At 32.8% G+C, this 26,179-nt stretch overlaps 2 protein-coding genes across 2 annotated transcripts; one reads left to right on the top strand and one right to left on the bottom strand.

Moving 5' to 3' along the window:
- The first annotated feature begins 4,417 nt into the window (after positions 1–4,417).
- On the top strand, positions 4,418–15,703 carry LOC133178193 (uncharacterized). Its single transcript, XM_061312943.1, has 13 exons — positions 4,418–4,445; positions 5,587–5,717; positions 9,462–9,575; positions 10,186–10,393; positions 10,659–10,765; positions 10,859–11,055; positions 11,245–11,422; positions 11,540–11,711; positions 11,896–11,996; positions 13,778–13,925; positions 14,021–14,103; positions 14,428–14,587; positions 15,555–15,703. The coding sequence occupies exons 1-13, from the start codon at positions 4,418–4,420 to the stop codon at positions 15,665–15,667; spliced, it is 1,740 nt and encodes a 579-aa protein (XP_061168927.1). The 3' UTR covers positions 15,668–15,703.
- A 57-nt stretch (positions 15,704–15,760) lies between these two features.
- Positions 15,761–22,284, bottom strand: LOC133202107 (dnaJ homolog subfamily C member 17-like). The gene is made up of 11 exons (XM_061337891.1): positions 22,256–22,284; positions 22,011–22,103; positions 21,715–21,784; positions 20,423–20,481; positions 20,113–20,200; positions 19,890–19,966; positions 19,518–19,664; positions 18,437–18,514; positions 17,931–18,011; positions 17,422–17,565; positions 15,761–16,077 (listed from the first exon to the last, which is right to left on the bottom strand). Exons 2-11 carry the CDS (start codon positions 22,089–22,091, stop codon positions 15,940–15,942), a joined length of 963 nt encoding a protein of 320 aa, XP_061193875.1. The 5' UTR covers positions 22,092–22,103; positions 22,256–22,284; the 3' UTR covers positions 15,761–15,939.
- Between the last annotated feature and the right edge of the window lie 3,895 nt (positions 22,285–26,179).

Raw genomic sequence — 26,179 nt, 5'->3', positions numbered from 1 at the left:
GTGAATGCCCAAATGATGTTAAACTAATTTAAGTTCCATTGTATTAATTGATTTGAAATTATCGAGGTTGTTGTAGACCTTTGTAGCGTGTGATATGAACTTGTATGATTTTAAGTAACTTAATAAAAACTACACGTAATTTAGAAATGTTCATGATGATCATGTTGATTTTTCTCTTTATTATGTTCTTAATTCCTCTTCAATATTTGGTCTCATCTCAGCGCGCACACTGTAATAACTTTAAAATAATGAAAATAAATACATTGTTCTGAAGGGAAGAAATTTAAAATTCTAAATTTACTATTGTTGTGAAAAGGTGTTTAAATGTCTGCTCCGTTCTCACGCTGTCTCTTTTCAGTCGTTAGTATACTTGTTTGACCTCCTGTTTGGAAAAAAATTGTACCGCAAATTTTCTGTTATCTGATTTGGATATCATCAAGCTTTTAGGATGTTTTAGAAATATATATATGTATTTGGTGTTCTTTGGCACTCTTGAATATATACAGTTTTGACTCTAAGCTTTGGATTCTTTACTTAAGTTTCAAAGTTATATTGTCAGGAATTGAGTAATTGAAAAAAAAAAACTAAATTGTAATTGAGTGAAATTTGTTACATTTTTCAAAGTAATAGGAAGTAATTTGTAATTGACCATTTTTTTTTCAATTACTTGTAATTGTAATTTAATTTATTACACTGAGAAATACCATGTAATTTCAATTACTTTTCAATTACATTTCTATTACTTGATATGAAACATAATATACATGTACGTACAGTGTATTTGGGAAATATTACCACTTATACGAGCCTGGTCTCGGATAAGTGAGTTTATTTCAGTAACCCTAGTAATATTTATCTATTCCGGAAAAGTTACGTGCATTCGGATAAATATAAATTTTCACCCTTAGTCACAAGCTACCATTCCGGATAATTTAGGTCCATTTGTATATAGTCTAATAATAAGTTCTTTTCTACCTCCTTTCTAGAAGAATCGATTAAACGGTAAGGTCATGGAAAATTTTTGGGAGTTAAATTGTGGCAATGTTTTAAATTTTTTAAATCAAATAAGTTTGATTTTTAGTATAACTATTGAGGTTTGTAGTTTCAAAGCAAATTAGACGTATCGATGGCGAAGTTTGACTTTGGAATTGGCCTGATTGGACTTTTTTCGTAAATTGAATATTTTACGCGATATTGTAATTTGTGAGACTTTACAGGTAACAGGAATATATTAAGATCAGTTTGGGGGTCAAATGATTGTTTAACTTGAGTTATTTTTTTTTTAGGAGCGAAATGTTAAACTTCGAGTCCATCATAGCTATAACGGGGGGGGGGGGGGGGGATAATTTTATAAAACACGGAATATTCTCAGAAGCCGGGCTTACTAGAAGGATTTTAGTTTGTTTTCTACATAGATTTATCGTGCTCGAAGGAGGTATATTGATTCGCATTTTACAAACTGTAATCGTCGTTAATTCGGAGAAAGCATTCACGAGAATTTGTGCACTTTCACTTTTTGAAGTAATCAAAGTACTGTGTGTACTGAGAGGAGGTTTATTAAATGGTGTAAGTGTTATGCTCTATTTGCAGACTTGTATCATTTCATTTGTTTGTTTGTTTACATAGAGCATGTTAACAAGAAAACAAAAAGGTGTAAGGTTTTATGGATGATATTGTATGAACTGATTTTCCTATTACATAATGGGATAGGAGTTAACTTGTATATTATGTTACACAACATATGGGAGCTCATTTGGTCCACATGGTCAATTTCTGCATAAAAATCCAACTAATGAAAGCAAAATCACAGTTTATTGAAATAGGATGAAAACATTTCTTATTAATTTTGCAAGCATTTGTCTCACAATGAGCAGTCAAACCGCAGCAAAGCTGTGGAAAAGTATTCTTCATATGCATTAGGATAGGTAGGCAAATTTGCAGGGTTCAGGCACAAGCAAGGAGCAAATTATATTGGTACAAAAGGCAGTAAGTACATAAAAAACCTTAAGTAATTGATAGTGATTACAGATGTATGTTACCATGATCATTTATTTTCAGGTACATTACCAAAAACAGGTCAACATTTTTAATTTTATTTTTTTAAGACAGCTTTATCAATGAGTCAACAGCTGCAATGGGCACAACATTCCTTTCCATCAAAGCATGACCTTATCACTTACCCAGTAATTCATTAGAACAGTAATTAAAGATTTGCAAAAAAGAAACAAGTAGGAAATGTTGCAGTTGTGCTAATACTAGATATAAAAGTGGAATTGGCAAATGATATAGATCCTAATCCAGCTTCAATTAATCGCAGCTATTAGATTACATTCTAGGGAAAAGTATAATTTGGTTAAGCGAGTCTTTGTGTGAAAGGGGGGGGCATATTTCAAATAAACTGGTAATTTTAAAAAGATGGTCAAAATCAAATTGGTTCCTCGTCTCCTTCGGATGGACTTTTCTGATATTTAGTTAAGCTATTAGAGCACTGTCATAGGCAGATTAATAAAAGTGATTGGTCAGGAGTCTCACTAGGATAAGCAGCACCCAGTACTTGCTCCGTATGTTGCTTATCAGGCTATCTTTGAATGGATAGTCTGCTAATGTGTTTGACAAGACGGGGAAACAAAGCTTGTCAAATAATCAGTTAAATTATATATGAATCAATTATTATTATCATTTAAAGATTTAATAGGTTGATATGAAATTGCAATATTGAATTTACTAGTATATAAGGAAAGTCAAAACCAAGGAGTTAATAATGTGTTGTCAAAACAATATTGATCCATTTACTTAAGGTACACTGACATTCAATTTTAAGCTAATCTGGTAAGGGATATCCAAGATATGCCCAGAAGTATGCTTTATCAAGTATACCAGTTATTTCCACCGCACATTTCCATGGACAAAGAGTTGCAACGTACTGAAGAATTTGTTTTCTCGGATATTTTATTGTGTTTATCTGTTTTATTGCGCACCTATGTCAGTGTCTAATGGGGATTTAAGCCTTGAGACTAATTTTATCATTCTGTTTAATTATTACCAAATACATGTATAATTGTGTGTAATACACAATGGTCCACGATTATACCTAAATTTCCCAGAGATAAAACTACTCCCTTACAGATATTTTTTTGAATATTCAGAACACTTAGTATCGCAATTACCTCGAATTGTATAACTTACTGCGGCTGTTTTGCAATAAAGTCAAGAAACTTATAACTCTCATAAGTCTCCATTCATTTTCGGGGGATAACATGTTGTTTACATATATTGTTTACGCTAGTGACAATTGAATGATACGAACAATAAGTATGCCGAAGGTACAAAGTAATGCCGATGGTTGCAATTCAGAAAGCAAGTCAAAGTATTCGGAATATTTAGACTTCCAAAATAACGTTTATCAGAGAGAAAATGATTAAACTTATTATTAGAATAGTCTACTTAGCGGGAAATATCCACAAAAAATTAACACAAGAGAGTTAGCATTTTAATTTCATAGCGTGGTGCAACGAACATTTAGCTAGGTATTTCACCAGGGCTTCTTTCTTATAAATGTCCCTTAAAAATCTGCAGTGATCGATCTCATAGTGTAGTCAATAGCTATAGCACATTGTCCTCAGCTATTAATCAACGTTTCCTACCTTCAACGCAAAAGAGTTTCATTACGTTTTAAGTAATAGCGATGTAAAGTATTCTTCCTTTTGTTTGCAATAGGTTAATCTACCCTTATGGCACGAGGTTATATAAAACTAAAATTAGTCGTACGTTAAAACATTTAATAGGTGATGATTAAATTAATAAGTCTTGGCAGTTATTTTTAATTAAAACAGTTTAACGATTCGAATGTAGTTGCAAGTACTTCCATGACCAGTCATAAAAGGTGACCGTGTTTATCCTTTTTTCAGGGAAACTTTGAGCAGGTTTAGTCAGTATTGGATACGGCATATCATGCCCATACGTTTATTATTTGTAGAATACAAAATTTAAATCTCATTCACTACAATTAGGGAGCAACCGCTAAAGCACATTTGCCACCAACTTGCAGGGGGGTTATTTTAGCTTTGAAACGCTGGCTATAAAATGTACATGTTTAGGCATCCATTAAGTAGTTGTTACAAGGCTCACATATTTTTACTTCTTTCATTTCAATGATTTATTTTTTTTTTTTAAATTTTACTATGGAGTATAGTTGTTTGATAAATTGTGAAGAGGGAATATGATTTATGCAGCTGGGGAAATGAGAGGGGGGGGGGGGGGTTAAGGACACAAATATTGTTTTAAAAGTATTCTAAGTTGAGAGGTGACGTAAATATCTCGTTTTTGTTCTCTTTGGGTCTGATACACTCCACACTTTTTAGTACAACTATAACCAATACTTGCAAAGATAGTTTAAAATTTTATAAAAGCCATAAAAATGCGTAACAGGAGTAACAGCCTAGTAGGTAAGTAATACGATAAAATAAACCAACGGGACAGGGAATAGAGTGCAGGTAGGATCCACAATTTTAGATTAAACGGGGAGTTGTTTTATTCTCACAAGTCCATAATTGCATTTCAACACATTTCATAAAACAATTATAACGGAATAGGTGAATGACCGTTGACGATTTAAATTCATATTTTGTTTTAATGCATTGAATAGTAATTGACTAATAAGTCACTTGTTTTATAAGTTGTATTGGTGAATGGGCAGGCCCTGGTCGACGGTGACCATTTGCGTTGAGGTACTGCCGCCGTCACCATGGTTCTTGGCACCCCCATTGGTGGCGGTTGCAGTTCCATGCTTACTCGTGGTAGACACGAGTATTCATGGCCCTTGCAAGTGGCGTATTCCGTCGCACCTCAACGCAACTGGAGGAGTGCAACACATATTCTTACGCTCATTCCATTGTTTATCCTATTGCACATGTAAATTGAAATTCAGGATTTGAATTTGTGCATTGGCTTGTAATTGACAAGCAGTTGACTTGATTGATATTGAATTGATTGATTGAATGATGATTGATTGATTGAACTTGATTGATTATTGATTTATTGATTGAACTTGATTTATAATTGAATTGGTGACGTTCATGCACTTGTGACCTACCCAGTGCATGATCCGCCCGATTTGGGTCGTCACATTTGTTGTATTGATTGTTGATTGTGGGGCAGCCCTGTGGTAGCCCCAGCAAATTGACCACCGCGGCCAGAAGCGCCAAATTAAACAAGCAAAATAATATCTGTTGTTTGTTTGATTAATAGGGAATCTGCAATAATACCACTTATACGAGCCTGGTCTCGGATAAGTGAGTTTATTTCAGTAACCCTAGTAATATTTATCTATTCCGGAAAAGTTACGTGCATTCGGATAAATATAAATTTTCACCCTTAGTCACAAGCTACCATTCCGGATAATTTAGGTCCATTTGTATATAGTCTAAGAATAAGTTCTTTTCTACCTCCTTTCTAGAAGAATCGATTAAACGGTAAGGTCATGGAAAAATTTTGGGAGTTAAATTGTGGCAATGTTTTAAATTTTACCCACCCACCCTCCTCTTGTTTTTAGAACAAATACTGCTGCTTTTTGTTATGTCATTGTAGCTGAAGACTGCCTGCTTCGCCCAGCTTCCACAACAGCTTATGTCGCGGTGGTGGATTATGTGTGTTCGGTATTTCCTGTACGTAGGGACGGCTTGCTTGGTCCAGCACCTACATCAGCCTATGTGCCGATGGTGAATTTTGTGTGTTTGCTCATTGCGTAAATACAGCCTGATTGGTCCAGCGTCCACATCAGCCTATGTCAAGGTGGTGAATTCTGTGTGTTTACGTATACCGTGATGACTGCCTGCTGGATACAGCGTCCAATTCAACCGATGTCGCGGTGGTAATTCTGTGTGTTTGCGTATTCCGTCGCACCTCAACGCAACTGGAGGAGTGCAACACATATTCTTACGCTCATTCCATTGTTTATCCTATTGCACATGTAAATTGAAATTCAGGATTTGAATTTGTGCATTGGCTTGTAATTGACAAGCAGTTGACTTGATTGATATTGAATTGATTGATTGAATGATGATTGATTGATTGAACTTGATTGATTATTGATTTATTGATTGAACTTGATTTATAATTGAATTGGTGACGTTCATGCACTTGTGACCTACCCAGTGCATGATCCGCCCGATTTGGGTCGTCACATTTGTTGTATTGATTGTTGATTGTGGGGCAGCCCTGTGGTAGCCCCAGCAAATTGACCACCGCGGCCAGAAGCGCCAAATTAAACAAGCAAAATAATATCTGTTGTTTGTTTGATTAATAGGGAATCTGCAATAATTCCACCATAGTCTCATTTCCAGTTCTTTTTATTCATTTAAAACTTCCTCAGCCCTTCTGTTTTCAAAATCATAAACGTGTTTACAATCTAATAAATGAATTCAGTATCGTATTTGCTTATTTATAATCATATGTTGATTTATAATCGTAATGCACATATTGAATAAATACAAGTTTAATCTAAAATTGGGTTATATCCTTCCATGATAGAGTCATGAAACATTACAATTCATCAAATTTAAAGAATAGGAAATATAGTTAATGTGTCATTAAGGCCCTCCCTTCACAACACAGCTGTAAAACTATCAAAACAGTCCTCCAAAGTTTTTTTTCTTATATACCATGCTTTGTTTAACTCCAAAGATATGGCGATTGGAGATGATTTAAGAATAATTATTATTTATTTATAAACTTTAAAAAAGAAATCTTTATTGAATCATCTTTAAAAATCTAAACAGATCTTTATAAATGCATTTAGTATCTAAAATAGTTATTGTATAATACAAGTGTTATTTATTATATGAAAATTGTCATTTGCAATTTAAGGTGTTAAGCTTACCTACAAAGGAAATAATCTGAGAGTATTTTACGTTAAGAAGTGAAAAAAGAATTAGAAAGATTACACGATCAGTATGAACTGGTCCCAGCTGACAAACCAGGTAACAAAATTGTCTTCCTGTTTGTATGGCTCATTATTTAAATTGTATATTAGAGGACCTTTGGTTTAATTCTACAAGTGGTAATCCAACTTATACCAATAGCTCCCTTTCTAAGGAGGAAATTCTTCAAAATCATATGTCAGTTTTGAATATTTTTAATATTCCCAACAACCAATATGAATTTGAATTATTATATCTACATTGGATTCCGACACTTCATAAAAATCCTTACAAACAAAGATACATAGCGGGTTCTACCAATCCTCTTTCTTTACTCCTCACTAAAATATTAACAGTAGTGAAGGAGAAACTTCAGAAGTGCTTTGCAACAATATATTCTAGAAGTGGTGTGAATCAGATGTGGATGCTTAAAAATTCCAAGGAACTTTTGGAAAATTTGAAATCACAAAATTTTACCAAAATCAACAACATAAAAACTTACGACTTTTCAACTTTGTATACAACCATTCCCCACGATAAATTAAAATCCAGGCTTTTCGATATCATTGACAGGTGCTTTTTCAATGAAAATGGAACTCGTAAATTACTTACCTTGTCATTGGTCATTTACAAAATTCTTTTGTTAAAAAACATTCTGATTGTACACACAAGTACTCTGAAGTTGATATTAAAAAGATGCTTGAGTTTCTGATTGACAATATCTATGTGGTTTTTGGAGACGAGGTCTTCCAACAATCTATTGGAATTCCAATGGGTACGAATTGCACTCCTTTATTAGCAGACCTATTTTTGTATTCATATGAAGCAGAATTTGTTCAAAATCATACTTGAAAAGAAGAAAGCACTTGTTGTGGCCTTCAACTCGACATTTAAATATATTGACGACGTATTGTCAATTAACAATGGTTATTTCCATTCTTATGTCGATACGATATATCCCAGTGAGCTTGAAATAAAAGATACCACAGAGTCTGACACATCTGTTTCATATTTGGATATTTTACTAGAAAAAGACGTTAATGGTAATCTTACAACCAAACTTTATGATAAACGTGATGAATTTAACTTTTCAATCGTCAACTTCCCTTAGTTATACAGCAATATACCTTCATCACCTGCATACGGGGTTTATATCTCTCAGTTGATTCGATACGCAAGAGCATGCTCTACGAACAAACAATTTCTAAAACGAGGTAAATTACTGACAAACAAGTTGATGAAACAAGAATATCAGCAATTTCGTTTTAAGTCGTCATTTCGTAAGTTCTATGGTCGATACAATGACCTTGTCAGCAAATACAGTTTATCATTAAGTCAAATGCTGACTGACGTTTTTCATTCTAATTGTAAGGCCATTATTTTTACACTGATTTGTCGACGAATTTTTCCGTTATTTCCCGATCATGACAAGGCGCACTCGGCGGGTGTGACCGGTCGGCAGGGGATGCTCACCCCCACGACACCTGATCCCAGCTCTGATGTTTTAGAGGTCCGTGTTTGCTATGCTCCAAAATCTCCATATATTTCATTCATTAACTCTTGGAAAGTCGCTTATGATAAAATTTCATAAAGGCAGTCGATTAATATTGATAAACATGTATATGTAGGTTTGTGTTGATGAAACACACTAAAATCATAGGCATCTGATGTTATTTATTATAACAAATAAAATTACCAAGTACTTAATATTATAATGTATTTGTTCTTCATATTTTTTTCAAAATTAAACTAAAGTAATTGAAATATGTTTAATTACATTCTTCAAAGTATTTGATATATTACATTTCTAAAAATCAATGTTATTATAATATTGCAAGTAATTGGCAAAATTGTCAATGTATTTGAAAGTATTTTATTACATTTACGAAGTAATTGAAGCCAATCCTGTATATACAGTGTAGTATATATGTATTCCATGTTCTTTGGAAGTTTTGAATATGTATGGTTTTACCTCAGAATTACAAACTCATGATTTTAAATGATTAAAATGATTTAATCATTCTGGTTGTTATAATGATTCCATGTCCCACATTCCGTTAAATAAAGAAATAATGGAATTTTCAAATACAAAATTCATTCATTGTGATGAAATTGGTAGAACTTAGTAAAACACAAGAATTTTTTTTTTTTTTTTTTTTTTTTTTTTTTTTTTTTTTTTTTTTTTTGATTTTAAGTTATTTTCTTAATCTCATAGAGTAATTGTAGATTTTTAAACAAATGAATGTTAAATGTTTTTTCTTCTCAAATAAAATGATTTATTCATCTATGCAAAACATGTATGTTTGATTTTTTTTTTCCCAAAAAATATGCAAATGTATTTGGCTTTGGAGAATGGAGTGCAGTTGTCTATAACCTTTATGTCAGAAAGTAGATAACAGATAATGCTAAACTTGATAATAATTTAATAGGAGAGTGCCTTATCTATTCTATAATATACTACTTCTGATGTGTAAAAATAAAATGAAATCGGCACATACACTAAGACGATTTCTTTGCACAAAAAATGTGTACTTCAACCACCAGGTAATTCCGACACGATGTTTGCATACATCTCGGTTTTCAATTACGACACCCTGTACAAATGTGGCAGAACTCATAATGAGAGATTTTGGACAGTTTTCTAACAAAACAGCATTGGTGAGTAGATCTTTAGAGTCAGTTCAATAATCACACTTCTTTTGCTCCATGTACATGAATATAACAGCGTATACTGTGGGTCTAGGAATATTAAAAAGGGGGGAAATTACGGGGTTTGGCGGGAAAATGCTATTGTGGATTGTATTTCAATGTTGCATATTCCATAGGACCTTTGGAGTTCCCTATGGATTTGCATGTTAAAATAGCAATAAATAAGAATTTGTGGTTATACATATTAACACAGTAACATTTTTAACAAAACAAATATAAGTTACTGACATTACCTAGAAAGTCAGACTTGAGCATCAAATGAGTTAGTACTGCAACTTCAAACTTATTTCTTTTAAGTTCAGATAATAGAACTTTAAAGTGTACAGGTAAAGGTAGATGAGGACAGTGATACACACATCCTCATTGAGGTGTTAGAGGAGTATATTAGATATAACTGCTTGATTTTTTTTCAATTTTTTTTTAATTTATCAAATAAGCACGTTTATAGTACTTGCTAATGAGACTTTATTAATGAAAAACGGCAAATATCAGCTGTTGTCTTTACCTTCCATATCAGACATAAACAGTTATTGGTTTTTATTTATTTTTCTTTATTTAGATTGACGGAAAATCAGGTGAAACTATATCATTTTGTGAATTGGAAAATGACGTCATAAGATATGCAGATTTCTTCCGGAGGGTGGGTATAAGAAGCGGTGACGTCGTGTGTATATGTGGATCTAACACAATGGAATTCGCCCACGTATTCCTGGCTGCAACCGGAATTGGTGCCGCTGTTACAATAGCGAATGGGCAACTTACGTCACGTAATGATTTAATTAAAATTTAAGTAATACTTTTTAAAGAAAACCTATTACATTCCTTTCCACTAGATATTGTGACATTTTCCTTTCAATTTCTAGTTTTGAATTAGCATCTTCAAAGTGTCATTATGGAACTGGTACATGAATGGTTTTATTTTCCTTAAATATTCAAACGTACTCGGAATTTGCACATAATACATTACTAATGAAATTAAGATACATGTATTTTGAATGAAAATAATGTGCTTGTTTTTCTTCATTTATCTAGTTGAGTTATCAGACCAGATAAAGATTTCAAAAGCAAAGTTTGTATTTGCCACTGAGGACACTTTTAGGAAATGTCAAGAGGCACTACAACTGACTAATAATAGCGAAGTAATCACATCTGCTTTGAAAAATGCAATTAGTGTGGATTAAATGAAAATGAAAATATTAAAAAGTTAAAAACATTTTTTAATTCCAATTTAGAACGTATTCCAGATCGACCATGGGAAACTTTCAACAATGCTTTCGAGTTCAATCCATGTCGATAGGTCCGCTTTTCTTAATTATGACGTCAGCGATGACGATGTAGCTTTGGTGCCCTTTTCCAGTGGAACTACAGGATTGCCCAAAGGTGTAGAACTTACCCACGGCAATCTAACAGCTCAGCTGAGTCAAATAAGGTAATCCACAAACACATCATCACAAGAATGACACATTTCAGTGTTAGAATTCAAAGAGAGTAAGATGAACATGGATACTTTCATTCAACATCAATGCAGGATTATTTCATCAAGTTCCGAAAAAATACACTATTTAAAAATGTTTTACCTAGGTACGCCAATGATAATATTTATTATTTACCATTTCAGGCATCCAACTGTATTACCCTTAACTCCTGGAGATGACCGAGTGATTACGATGCTCCCTATGGTTCACATTGCTGGACTAATGATCGGTTTACTCAATCCTCTGGCTCAAGGCGCCACGGTCGTCATACTACCTAAGTTTGTACCTGAGGATTTTCTTCATGCCGTTGAGAAGTACAAGGTGTGGTTCAAAATTTTAAAGAAAAATAATCTTGAGCATTAATTGTGAAAAGGTATATACCGATAAGATAACACGCTCTACATTCAAGGATCTGACAGGAACTGTGTCAAATTACAGGGGACATTTTCACTACTTGCTCCCCCCGTGGTAAATTTCCTCGCCAATGATCCTATGGTAGATAAATACGACTTGTCAAGTCTTCGAGACCCATACAGTGGAGCCTCAACTTTGGGCAAAGAACTGACAAAGAAAATGGTACATCGATTAAAATTGGACGGTATTAGGCAAGGTATAAAATATATAAGTATATCCCATATTCCTCAATAATGTTATTTTAAGTAATTCAACTGATGGTACCATCGACAACACATTTTTATCATAACCTTACAGAATACTAGTACTTTAACTGCATTAAGTGAAAAGTACTCTGACGGACCCCTCGCACGTGTTTATTCTACGTTATGTAATTGTAGGATATGGAATGTCCGAAACAAGTCCTGTTGTAATGACTGATCCACCAGGAAACAAACAATATGGATCTATTGGACGCCCAATTCCTGCAACCACGACAAAGGTACAAAGTTCTTTGTAGACTCAGGAGGAGGGGGGCTAAACGTAAGAAATTTCGTTGTTCCACCTACCTATGCTACAACCATCTGCAATATAGTGCTAAGCATTAGGAGTGAATTCAAAAGTAATGACCGGCAAGTTTGAAAATTTGGGGAAAATTCAACTTATGACATTTTTTTTCAAATATAACATCATACTATATATACATTCTAGTTAAATTTCCAAAGTAACAATAAAATAGACAAATGCATAAAAAATGTTTCAGAATTTCAACAGAACGTTTGAAAAATGAAAACACGTGTATTGCTACATCCTTCAAGACTTTCTGATTTAATTATATTCAAGAGAATTATTTTTTTCCATTAGAATTATGCCAGAGATATAAATTATTAAATTTAAAACTTGATTGAGTTTCTTCTCTTCTTTTCATCATTCAAAGGAATTAATTTCATAATTCTAGCATTCTCATAGAAATTTACTTCCCTATTATATACAAGATAGTAAATGCTAAGTATATACCTAACGAAAAAAAAATGGACAGAATTTAAACGGTTTTCAGCAGAATGATAATTTTCTGGACTTTTTATTTGTGGGGTTTCTTTCTGATCTGTGGTGTTAAAAAGACAAGGCGCACACGGACACTAAAAATAGGGGGGGGGGGGGACTATTCTGTAAATTGACTGTAAATGTTAAAATGCCAAGCATTTTCTGCAATTTAAATGTATTTTGTTGTAAAGAGATATGGTAATTATAGAGCATTTTTATTGCTTTTATCAACATCAATTTGTAATGAAATTGTACAGTATTTGAAGTCCAATGGTTCACGGTTATAAAGCATAAATTTTTTTAACATGGCTTGGTGTCATGAATTATTCCCATGGACACAAAATTGACCGATTTCAGAGAGATATATTATTTATTAAGAAAACCTGCTTAGAAAATTTCTTAAAAGGTTTATCTGAAAATTCAGGCGTGTTTGATTGTCATACATCCTTGCACTTTCATGAACTTGACATATTTCTAAAAATTCAAGGAAAATGGGAATTCTGAAGTGTGTTAATAAAAGATATTATAACCATAACGAAAAAAATTCTTTAAAAAAAAATAAAAGAAATATAAGAAAGCAAAACCACCGAACCAGTGTTGTCAGTTTGTGGTCAGTGATGTGATTAATATCAGCTAATCGAACACACCCGGTAAAACGTACACATGAACAATAGCAGAGCTCGGGTCAATGTTTACAAACACAGGTGTTTGGTGTAAGGTTATAATAAATGCCGTTGTCATCTACTATGAAGAATTTTCATGTTAGTTCAAATCATTAAACTGAAGTTATTTTTCAAATAAAAATAGAAAGCTGTAAATAAAACAGAAAAGCAAGCGTGCCTATGCCCCTTTAATGTCATCAAGTTAACTAAATACATGTAATTGATTTACAATATAAAAGTACTTTTTATAGGACATTTTACTTCATTGGATAAATACGTACTCTTAGTATATGAGGTAAACTAGAAACGGTCTATTCAACAATTTGGTTCTATTTATACATTATGCCACAGAAATTTATTTACATAACCTGTAACTTTAGTGCAGGTTGATAATTATGTGTCCGGTCATTTTTTTCAATTCACCCTTAAACGGGTTCTCATCAGATTTTTTTTATTATTTTGAAAAAAAAATTGTATTCATGCATAAAAACTGCTTACAGCTATATCCTTACTGAGTAAATAAGCTATCAAAATAAATTTTACTTGTGACTTTAATAATATTTTTTTTTGTTTGAAGCTTGTTGATCCCAACTCAGGGGATGATCTTACCAAACCTGGGGAACATGGGGAAATTTGGGTCAAAGGACCACAGGTCATGAAAGGTTACTTAGGACAATCTCAATCTACACAGGAAGTCATCACGACTGATGGTTGGTTTAAAACTGGTAAGCATACCATTTTTATTCACATACAATTTCAGGGAATAGCAATTTTCTAAATTTGTTTGCTTCATTTCTCAAAACTTGTTTGCTTACCATAGGTGATATTGGATACTTTGACAAAGATGGAAATTACTTTGTTGTTGACAGGATAAAAGATATCATCAAATACAAAGGATATCAGGTACTCTCCACATTGTCAAGATTTACCAAGACTTCTGCAGATTTATTCTTTAGTCTTAAAATTTGCGAACACAGTGAATCCTGTCTATTTCAACATTCATTGGGAGGCAAATTTTGTGTCGGAATAGTCAGGGTAAATTGCACAATGTTAAGAACATGGGAAATAGTAAAATGGGAATCAACATAAAGGTCGGAATTCACAGTGAAACGGATTGCACAGGTGTCAGATTAGACAGTTTTCACTGTATTGGAGAATAGTGCCATGTTCCTCAGAATTTTAATTAATACACATTGAAGATATAAGAGATAAGTATTTTTTAAACAGATTGCTCCAGCCTATCTTGAGAACATCCTGATGTCCCACCCCAGTGTAAGGGAAGCAGCAGTTATTGGAGAACCTGTAGGGGTTTATGGGGAAGTCCCCAGGGCATATGTCATTCCCTCTTCTCCTGTTTCTGAAGAAACCCTCATCAACTATGTGAATGGTAAGTGTCTGAGAACTCATTTAAAGAAAGTCCATCTACAAAAATTTTCTTGAATGATGCATGCATTCAAAACACATAATTTTAGGGACATACATGTACATGTATATACAATGTAACCATATTCTTAAATAACTGTCAGTGCTGCTTATAGCAACTGATTTCAATTATTCAATTGCTGAAACAATATACTCAGTAAAAACAAGAGGCCCATTGGCCACAACACTTTTCCTGAGTCACTTTAGCTCTGCTATTCTTCATCATCAGATTTTTTTCATGTAAAACTTTTCATTGTGTATTGTGGCTCAATACACCTCCTGGGGCCATGATTTGAATAAAACTGAATCTACCCTACCCAGAGATGCTTCCATATAAATACAACCACTATGAATCATGACTTGCTCTTCATGAGAAGAAGATTTTTTAAACATTTTTCCTATTTCTTTCTTTTATCTATTTTTTTCTGCATATTCACATGTAAAACTAATCCCTATTGTGGCCCCTACCTGGGGGCATGATTTCAACAAATTTTAAAAATCTTTATTTCCTAAGGATACTTCTGTATTAATTTGATTAATCATATCTTTGCTGTTCTTGAGAAGAAGATTTTTGAAGATTTTTTCCTACATAAAAGTTTGAATGCCTATTGTGCCCCAATCCCCCCCACCAGGGTCATGATTTGAACAAATTTGAATCTAAACTACCTGGATGCTTCCATATAAATTTGACAAATCATGGCTTTGCTGTTCTTGAGAAGATTTTTAAAAGATTATTACTTATATAAAACTTTGGGAGTCATAATTTGAACAAATTTGAATCTACACTACCTGAGGATGCTTGAGCTTTTACTACAGGTGAACTAAAAACTGTAAATTTTATTTAATACCTGTACATACACTGTCATGCAGTAACTTGTGGCAATTCAGTTTATCTTTCTTAGTTCTAAATGACACTGTACTTTTGTTTACAGAACAAGTTGCACCCTACAGACGATTAAGAGGAGGATTGGTGTTTACTAAAGAGATTCCTAAATCCCCCAGTGGAAAAATACTCAGACGACTTATAGGACAGAAACAAGCATAAACTTGTGTTTAAGTCATCAGAATCCTTCCATCACCATTTACATCACTTTCCAAAGAATTATTAAACTTTTCTCAATCAAATATTTTATTTTTCTTTGTTTGTTGAAAAGAATTTGTCTGTTGAAAAGAATTTGTCAAACTAAAGGCAAATCCTAAGTCTCCCAGTGGAAAAATACTTCAAATATGTATAGTCATCAATTTACTGTCAATCATTCAATCATCCTTTGCATTATAATTCACAGAATTATTATACTGTCTCTTCTCTTTCATACATCATCCTTCTTCATCTTCCTTCTGCATTTGTTCTATCAACCTTTTTCTCTCCTCTGCCTGTCTGAGTTTGTGTAACACTAAATTCTCAAAGTCTCTGGCACTGGAAGTTGTACTAGGAGCATATGAGGAAAACTCATTCTGTAAACCAATCAAATTTAATTATACACACAACTGCATCACCGTGATTTTTTTTAACATTTAAAAGGGCATTGTCCCATTTCAATGATACTAACTAAAGTCAGGGTTACCATATAAGCAGAAATTTTAGCAAAGATTCAATTTTGACATTCTTAGCGAGTGTGTTGAGATCACTGAAATAAAATATCGTTAATAATTTATTGAGTACTAGAGGAACCATTATCTTTCTATGCACCATAAAATTGCTAAAATTACTCTCTCTAAAATTTAATACTGATTTGTAAGGATAAATCGCTAAATTTGCGTCTTGCTAAAAATTCCACTTAAACGGTATTTTTCCCCTAGGTTAATTTCACCCCATTGCATTTGAATCTGAATTGCCTCAGTCATTTAAAGAACTATATGCGATATATGCATATTTTTGCCCCCACAAAAGTCATATTTTGAAAATTTCTTGAAATATACTGAATTGTGTATACTATATGAGAAATCTAAATCAACAAAAAATATTATACTTTCAAAGTAGGTTATTGGCAATTTTTGTTTCTATGACATCACAAATTATTCGGATTTTGTGTTATTTTTCAGAAAGAGGAAAAAATGGACAAAATTTGTTCAATTTTTACTATAAAATTTATAGAGCGCAGGCCTGCTCCAGAAAAATATTTACATATTTCATTGATATCATTCTACACATTGTATCAAAATATTGAGTTGGAGCAGACCTGCGCTCGGTGACTTTTACTCAAAATATCGACGTAATATACACCTTTTCTGTATAAATCATGGAAATTTTGAATTTACGTCATTTTCCTGATGTCAAATCTGACATATGGCGTTATGACTTATGAAAATATTCAGTGCTTTGAAGTCTGCAGATATCCCCCTGTTTTAGAACATAATTATATATTTCTCTGTCAAAGTTTGATTTTTGGGGCAAATATTGGTCATTACCAAATGTAGTCCTTTGTCCAGACCAGTTGTGTTAAAAGAGATACTCTATCTTTCTTAAAATTTGCCCATTTGTCGTGAGGCAAAATTGGTGAAAATACAATGGGGCCAAAAAAATGGGGGTAAAAATCATCCTGTACACAGTAAGTTTTTTGTCCTCTTAAATTATTCACCTCCAGTCAATATAGTGTTCTGAAGATTGAAAAGCTGTATTTTTTTTTTTAATTCTAAGTTTTGCCAACTTGACAAAACAGTAAAATTCTGCAAAATAAGAATCGTTACAGGCTTTACATCAGTGCATATGATTCTGTCTATATAAAATATTGATAGAGTGTTTAAATTCAATGAAGCAAAAATTCGTGATTCAGCCTTATTATATTTATGAAAACTCACACTTGTAAAGCTAGTAGCTGTATGTTGTGGAACTGAGGCTGACTGGGAATTCCCCGTGTGTATTGGTCTCTCAGGAGGAGGTTGTATCCATGACAACATCAGGGGATTACTTGATAAACCTTTCTCGTGTTTCTTTGCATCTTCCTGTAAGAAAAAAGAAGATACAACAATGAGGCATTCAAAACCCTAGCTAAACATTCAAAAATAAAAAATTCACATGCAGATAAAAAAATAATATAATATTTAATATTTTCACATTATACCAAAACCAGCTTCCAACATTTATGGCATTTTTCACAGCCATACTGTAAAACTTGGTTATAAAGAATTTGATTATAATGAAATCTTGGTTATAAGGATTTTTTGTGAATCCCCTTGGCGACTTTTTACTGTTACTCATACAGATATAAAGAATGTCTGTTGTAAGGAAGTAAAATCCAACATCCCGGTGACTTTCTTAAAACCAAGTTTTACTGTATCTTCCATTTGGCACACTGTTATTTACTTACAGCTTCAGTCCATGAAGCAAACTCCACAATAGCTGTTCCTCCTTTCTTCTTTGACATAATCAGATTAAGGACATCTCCATACTAAAAATACCAGAAATATATTTTATCAGTGACATAACATCCCTGGTCACCCTGTACTATCAATAAGGACAGACTAAATATGGCACCCAATATATATAATAATATGAAGGGTTAAATTTTAGTGATTTTCATGTTTTCAGGTATAATATCATTTTTATATGCATTTTCAAGCTATGTTATATAAGTTTGTCTTATGTGCCATATATATATATATATATATATATATATATATATATATATATATATATATATATATATATATATATATATATATATATATATACAAATATAAAAACCAAAATCATAACAAAAGTAATGTATTCCATATACATGTTGTTTTGGGATTAAAAGTAACAGGAAGAGTTATCTTGCATGTTATATGTATGTGAAAGGGGCTCTTTTGAAATAGTTTATAAAGTAGTTACCTTGCTGAAGAGATCTGTCAGAATTTCTGAGCTATAGCCTCCATTTGTATCATCATTCTTTTTACACTTCCATTTGACCTACAACATCGAGGGAAATTTTAAGAACATTAAATAAGTAGACAGTCAAAACATATCAAGAGCTATTAAAACTGACAATTGGCCATTAAAAGGACTTTTTTCCCCTTCATGCCAAAGAAATAATGATGTTTGGTATAGGATTCAACCCAAAAAGCCTACTGTAAAATCACATATTTTCATGGGGGCAAATTTTCATGGTTTCATGAAAAAAATTGGGTTCCAGGAGATTGATTTCTTGGATGAAGAATTGTCGAGTAGTAATATATGTGAAAAATTATATTTCATAGTGGACATAAATTTGTGAATCTCTTCATACCTTGAAAACAACGAAAATTAACCCCCATGAATATTAGTGATTTCACAGTATTTTAATATCTTATAGGTCCTGATGATATTTAATACTTACATGTATATAATAAAATAGTTTACTCCGTGAAATACCTTAAAATTGTTGGTAACAATCAATTAGGTTATCAAAAGAATATTTATTTTAAAATTTAATCAAAATTGTTGTCAATTGAGAATTATCAGTAATACATTTACTTAAGTAGAAATTACAAGTACCTTTAGTTAAGGAGCAGCAGTAAGGTAATTTGTTTAGAATGTTATAATTAAATTTATTTTAGAATTGTCAGAAATGCTTTTACTTTTAAGATTAGGAATTATCATCAGTTTAAGAGGGTCAGAAAGAATAACCTTTATACCTTTAGTAAAGGAGTGTCAGTATTACCTTTAGTTTAGAAGTATCAGTAAGTATTACCTTTAGTTTAGGAGGGTTAGTAAGTATTACCTTTAGTTTAGGAGTGTCAGTATTACCTTTAGTTTAGGAGTGTCAGTATTACCTTTAGTTTAGGAGGGTTAGTATTTCCTTTAGTTTAGGAGGTATGCAAGTATTACCTTTAGTTTAGGAGGTATGCAAGTATTACCTTTAGTTTAGGAGTGTCAGTGCTACCTTTAGTTTAGGAGTGTCAGGAAGTATTACCTTTAGGAGTGTAAGTATTACCTTTAGTTTAGGAGTGTCAGGAATGCTGCTTTCATTCTCAGTCCCCTCCTCTGGCTCCAATCTTTTCTGTCCCTCTCTGATTTCCTCCCTCAACCTCTCTTGCTCCTGTTCCAAAAGCTTTGAACCTTCTTTACGTAATCTTTCAATCTGAAAGATTAAAAGGTATGTAGCCATCTTTGTTAATATTAAAACTACACCACTTCAATTTTTTCTAATTTTAACAAACTATTGAATTTCACACTGTAATTCCATCAAAGAAAAATTAGACTTTAAATCTAGACATTATATATTTAAAATTATTAATTATTGTTAATTTTTAATAAGACTTTTATTTGGACCGAACACTTTTTCATTTCCTATGTACATATATACCTCTGCTTGTAGATTTCTTTTCAATGTTAAATCTGCTTCTGTTTGAATATTTGCAGCCTTTTCTCTGCCCTCAAGATCTGTAAGAAACCATTAAAGCATCCATTTTACATAAGGTTTTTATTTCCTTATCAACAATTCTCCACTAAGCATGTCCAGAACTTGGTATAAAAATGTTTTGTCAGCTTTTATATCAATTCTTTAAAATGTGGACTAGATATCTTACCTTCTTTGAACTTTTTGCGCTTGCTATCAAGTTCCTTGTGTCGGGCTTCTGCAGCTTTCTTGGCTTTTTGTGCTTTATCATAAGCAGCCTACATATATATTAATGCTCAGTGTTATTCTTATAATTGTGATGGATGGTGTGCATACAGAATCATCAATATTAGTGGTGGCAAGCAAATACATTTGAAATTTTTTTCTTTCCTTTTTAGTTTTAATCTTTAAAAAAATTTACAAAACAAATACTGTTTTTTTTTTTTATAAGTGTTACTTAAACAGCTTTATTTTTTTTTCAATGAGTCTAAAATTTTTACCCTAGCAGCAGCATCTGTCAATATTTCAAGTGCCTTGGCTAACTGGTGAAACAGCTCAGCTGAAAAAAAAATGATTTCCATTTACTGATCCTCCTCAAATTTAACAACTTCTTTTATAGCAGGCCGCGTGGAGCAGTGGTTAGAGCGTTTGCTCTATAGTCAATGAGTAAGGAGTTGATCCTTGTGTCGCTGGTTCAAATCCCACTGCAGGACGTGGAGACCGGTCGACCGTCCTTCGGATGAGAATGTATAAACTGAGATCCAGTGTCGCAGTAAGTCTGGCACAAAAAAGATCCCTCACTGCTCAGTGGCCCTGAGTGCTGAGTATACATCTAAATTTGCAGCCCTCCACTGGCAAGTGCTGGCATTTCGATACAATTGAAAAATTCTCGAAAGGGACGTTAAACAAAAGAAAAACACACAACAGGGTTTGACACTATGGCACGTCCGACCGACCCAGTCTAGTAAATGAGTGGTCCGGTTGTGTAAAATGTTCGTGAACTAGACCGACTGGTCGTGTGTATGAAATAAATGATAACCCTCATTTCAGTCTTTCAAATAAATATTCAAAAAAGTTTTTTTTATTTTATTTTTTTTTTTTAATTCTTATTTGTCTGATAGTAAACATCACCCATCGCTCTGTAATAGAAAGCTTCCCCTCATGACACAATCGCTATTTTTATCCTGGTGTAATAGACAGGTTGCGATGGGAACTAGCTTCGTTCAGTACTTAAAATTAGTATGAAGTTACTGAATAATATATTCTTTAATTCCCGATGTATTTATATTTAGCCAATTAGGGTAATTATTTTTATACTAAGTTCATTGATTGTCCCTAATTAAGGCTTACAATATTTGTGTGTCACGCTTAACCCGACAATGGCTAGCGACCTATGGAAAAGTCTGTCAAAATATATCTTAACAGGTGCGAGAGACGGTATCTTTATTGAAGTATGGTTTCAAACTTTTTTCCATTATAATTAGCAGTTTATAAAAAGCGAATTTTCAAGTTTGGTCAGGGCTAGTGATTTTATGGTCAGGGCTAGTAGAAATTATTGGAAGTAGCCTGACTGGTCTAGTACTCATAAAAGTTAATGTCAAACCCTGACACAAACAAAACATTTTCGTAGTCACAAGTGATTATGCAAGTATGCTTTATAGGTAAATTTTTTTTGTTTTGTTTTGTTTTTCAATAATTGGGTTTTTTTCCTTCACTAATCTGAATTTTATTTTTTTTAATATACTCCATTTTTTTCCCAGACGTTTTTTTTTGTAAATTAAATTCTTCATACCAGCTTTTGGGTCATCAGGATTTTTATCAGGATGGCATTTTAAAGCCTGTTTTCTGTAGGATTTCAAAATCTGAAAGACAGTAAAAAAATTATGAATAAATATTCCAGGACTGGATCATAATTATTCAGTATTTTTGCTCATTGTCTGGTATATTAAATTCAAGATCATATAGTCATGTTCACTTACTTTAGTCAGCAACGATGTGTGTACGTATGTCACCGTGTGGTGATTTCTCTGCATATAATTTCTGTGATCAAAAAGTTAACTATGCGATCTTAAATTTTCAGTTACGTACCTCTTTTTCAGTAGCATCCTCCTTAACGTTGAGAATTTTATACAGATCTAATTTCAAAATATCAACGGATCCTCCAGACATGTTTGCTTAATACTGGAATATATAGAAAATAAGAAAATTACAACATTTTATAAATTTAACAAAAACTGGTTTCCTCCATATATTTAGCACTGAATATTTTATGAACTTAGATGAATTTAGCTATAGCTAGAAAACTGTAAAGTAACAAAATATAGGCATTTTACCTGTAGATGCTTGCAGTCAATTTGAATTTCCTCTCTTAGTTTTCTACTTTCAGTTTATCACACTTTTTTCACTCCTTTTCGAAAGAGTTGATCCATTATTAAGTCGCACATAGCTAATTTCGTATTATTGAACTTAGAGATGTACACATATAATTGACATTGTCCAGAGCTGTGCGAAATGACAAATACATTTTAATCGAAAAGTGAAGTTCACCTTCGCAAATTACTTATAATTTTAACGAGTCAAGTTAGTTTCCTTATTCATTGATACATTAAATTTGCTGACAAGAACATCATTCAACAAAGAGTTTGTTTATCTATTGCAGGATATTTTCTTATTGTACGGATATGGTTGAATGTTAGTATTATTTTGCAGATCTTTGCTTTATTATTTTCGTTTGAAACAAATAAATAATTAAGATGAATAACTATTATTATAGTATATGCCTCCATTTTTGCTGTTCGGATGCTTTGAACATTTCTTGTGTGCGCATGCATGGTATGAGAATGCTTGCTGAGTTAGAAAAAAAACAACACGTTTTTCTTGTGAAGAATTGAAATTCCATACAACTCTATGGAGCACCAAATAAACATAAATTCGAATTGAAGATATCAAATTATTTGAAGTTATCATCAATTCATTTCAATTGAAGATCGATCTTTTCAAATAATTGATTTGATGCTTGCATCAATTCCATTATTGTTCGTAATTGCGCACAATTATTGAATTGGTTTTCAGTTTTAAAAAACAGTTTCTGCTTATTTTCACACGAACAAACTTTTCTAAATTCACCTATCAAAATGATTCAATCATATTTTGTAATTTATTTTTTACATATAGTGGCAAATAATATATCATATCATACACTTTACTTTTTAATTGGCTGTATGTTAACAGTACATGTAGTTATTACTCTCAAAGCATAGTTCTGAGGCCGTGGAAATAACTCAGAAAATAGCTGTACATACTAGTATGCTTGTTCGACACTTGTTCGATACTGCGCTACAGCATTTTCTAGAAGTGGTGTAAATCAAATGTGGATTCTCAAAAACTCCAAAGAACTTTTAGAAAATCGAAAATCATTTTTTTTCCAAAAGTTAGTAACATCAAAATGTATGACTTTTCTAAACATTATACAACCATTCCTTGCGACAAAGGAAAAACTAGGCTTGTGATATCGATCATAACAACTGCTTCTTTAATAAAAATGGAACTAGGGAAATTTTCATCTCTTGTGATTGGTCATCAACAAAATTAGCTTCAAGTGGTAAAAATCACTCTGATTCTACACATAAGTACTCTGAAAGTGCTATTTAAAAAGATGCTGAAGTTCTTCATTGACAACATCTATTTAGTCTTTGGATACCAGGTCTTCCAATAAACTGTTGGAATTTCGATGGACACTAATTGTGCTCCTGTTTTAGGCGACATATTTTTGTATTCCTATGAAGCAAGATTTATTCAAAACTTTTAAGAAGAAAACATTTGCTGTAGCCTTCAACTCGACATTCAGATACATCGATTAACAAAAGTTACTTCCATTCATGTGTCGACTCGATATATATAATTATCCCAATGAACTTGAAATGAAATACACCAGAGAGTCTGCCACATTTGTTTCATATTTGAATGTTTTACAAACTATAGACGATAAATGCAAAATAACAACTGAAATGTGTATGACTTCAGCTTTTCCATCGTCAACTTTCCTTATTTGTGTAGTAATTATTTAGTAATATTCCGTTATCATCTGCATATGATGTATATGTCGCTCAACTTATTAATTCGCTATACTCAAGAGCATGCTCTGGGTAAGATCAATTTTAAACCGATAGAAGTTGATGTTACAGGGATTTCAACAACCTCGTTTGAAGTCAGCATTTCGTAAATTCTATGGTCGTAATAATGACTTTGTTAGCAAATATGATCACTGGGTCGTAATTTGACTGACATAATTTCATACCAATTGTTGGGCCTTTGTTTTATACTAAATTTGTCTACAGAATATTTTGTTTACTTGATCAATTGATAGGGTTCATGATGGGTGTGAACGGTCGACAGGGTAAGCTTACTCCACCCAGATACCTGATCCCACCTCTGGAATTTCCAGAGGTCCGTGCTTCATGCCCTGCTCACAGATTTGTATTGTTTGTAGTTTTTATTTTTATTTTTTCAGATCGATCACTGTTCCTTGATATTATATGAAGACCCTTAATCACCAGTTGTATTCGATTGGCTATGCGAGCCTACCAGAATATGGTACTTAATATTGCGCAAAGCATAGCTTTATTAATTTAATAATAATTAAATTACAACTGTGACCGGTAGAAAAAGGGTACACGTACATAACAAACTGAATAATGAAAAAAAAAATGAAAATTTAAAACTCTCTCTCACGAGTCATGTAACATCATTTATGTCTAAATGATCAAAGAAGAAGTAGGCTATATGCATCAAGCATAATGATTTTTAAGGTTGCAAGTCTATGCTCAAATTTTGCTCAAATTTTTAACACAGGTAATTATTTTGAGCAAAATATCTAGACCACTGATAATGCTACACCGGAAAGTGAAACTTTTTCAATCATTTTGCATGAAAAGAATTAAAAGAAACAAGATTGATGGACTGCAACACAACCTGATGAAGTAGTGACCCTCGCTATCTCTTACAATCTTCAAATATCTGACGTGTACCATACCGAGGCTACATAGCTCGCAATGTCGGTGTGTTACAGGGCGATAATAGACGCCCCCTGTTCATTAGTGGAGCTTCTGGGGGCCCGCTCTCTCAAATCTTATCACATTTCCCAGAAATAAGGTGTTTTAATGATACATATTTTAATTACTAATTACTGTAAAAGAAAAAGGGGGCACTTGTATTAAAGATGATTATAAGGTTTTTATTTTTTCAAATACCGATAGACATAGCAGAAAAGTGTGTCATTTCTGGCAAATGTTTTCTTTGTAAAAAATTCCGTCTATCAGAATTATTTGCCATATTGTTAATTCATTTGAAATATTATATCCGCTCCCGAGCGTTTTGATGAGCATTCCAGATATGTTTGTGTGTTACTTTTGAATACAGTGCACGTTATGTATAAACAGTTGCGCTCACAAGAAGTGACGAATATTACGGTAAGTATTACTTGAAGGAGGGGGTTATTAATTTGATGTCAGTGGCTACTGATTAAGTATCCATAACTGTCAGACAGAGAAGTGGTCGTGAAGATAAAAATAATAATAATAAAAACAACCATACCCCCCCCCCCCGAAAAAAACTGCATGTAATATAACCATCCATATATCAGGAAAAGTATGATGGATGTATGTAAATCTTATATTTGAATTTTGTTCATTGATACTTTATTTTTTTCTTTCATATATAGATCGTATATAAATTATCTTTCCAGTCTGCCGTGCGCAATATATATGTTTTCTTCAAATATAAATTGTTATCCCGGGGGGTAAGAGGGGGTGGGAAGGGAGCTTTCATTCTTATGAATCTAAATGGTCAGATTTGTATGAAAATTTTAACTCCTAACCTACGTGTATCTATACCTGTATCCAGAAACTTCAACCGAGTCGCTAACCGGGGAGTGGGGTCAGTATACTTGGCCTGTTTACGAAGTTTCTCATTTCTTATCATCTGCATCTCATTTTCATAATGTATCATAGTTGCATTACGACAATACTATTGACCTTCAAATCGTTAAAAATGAGGTTTCCTAAACATAAGTCACAGATATATACCACCAACGATGTACAATTAAGGTATTGTACGACGATGCACTTATATCCTACAAACTCGAAAATCAAAGAAGGATACCAATATATCAGGATTTCCAACCCTCAAAAATTCTTCATAATCTACAAATATACGCGCACAGCGTTCACCGTTCAATAATATGTCACTGGTAATCCGCC

This window comes from Saccostrea echinata, unplaced genomic scaffold (genome assembly GCF_033153115.1).
Source record: "Saccostrea echinata isolate AGI-Se365-2 ecotype Australia unplaced genomic scaffold, CSIRO_AGI_Sech_v1 ptg000002l, whole genome shotgun sequence".
NCBI classification, from domain to species: Eukaryota; Metazoa; Mollusca; class Bivalvia; order Ostreida; family Ostreidae; genus Saccostrea; species Saccostrea echinata.
The sequence above is the reverse complement of the archived record's forward strand: the minus strand, read 5'-3'. Positions and strand labels throughout refer to the sequence as shown.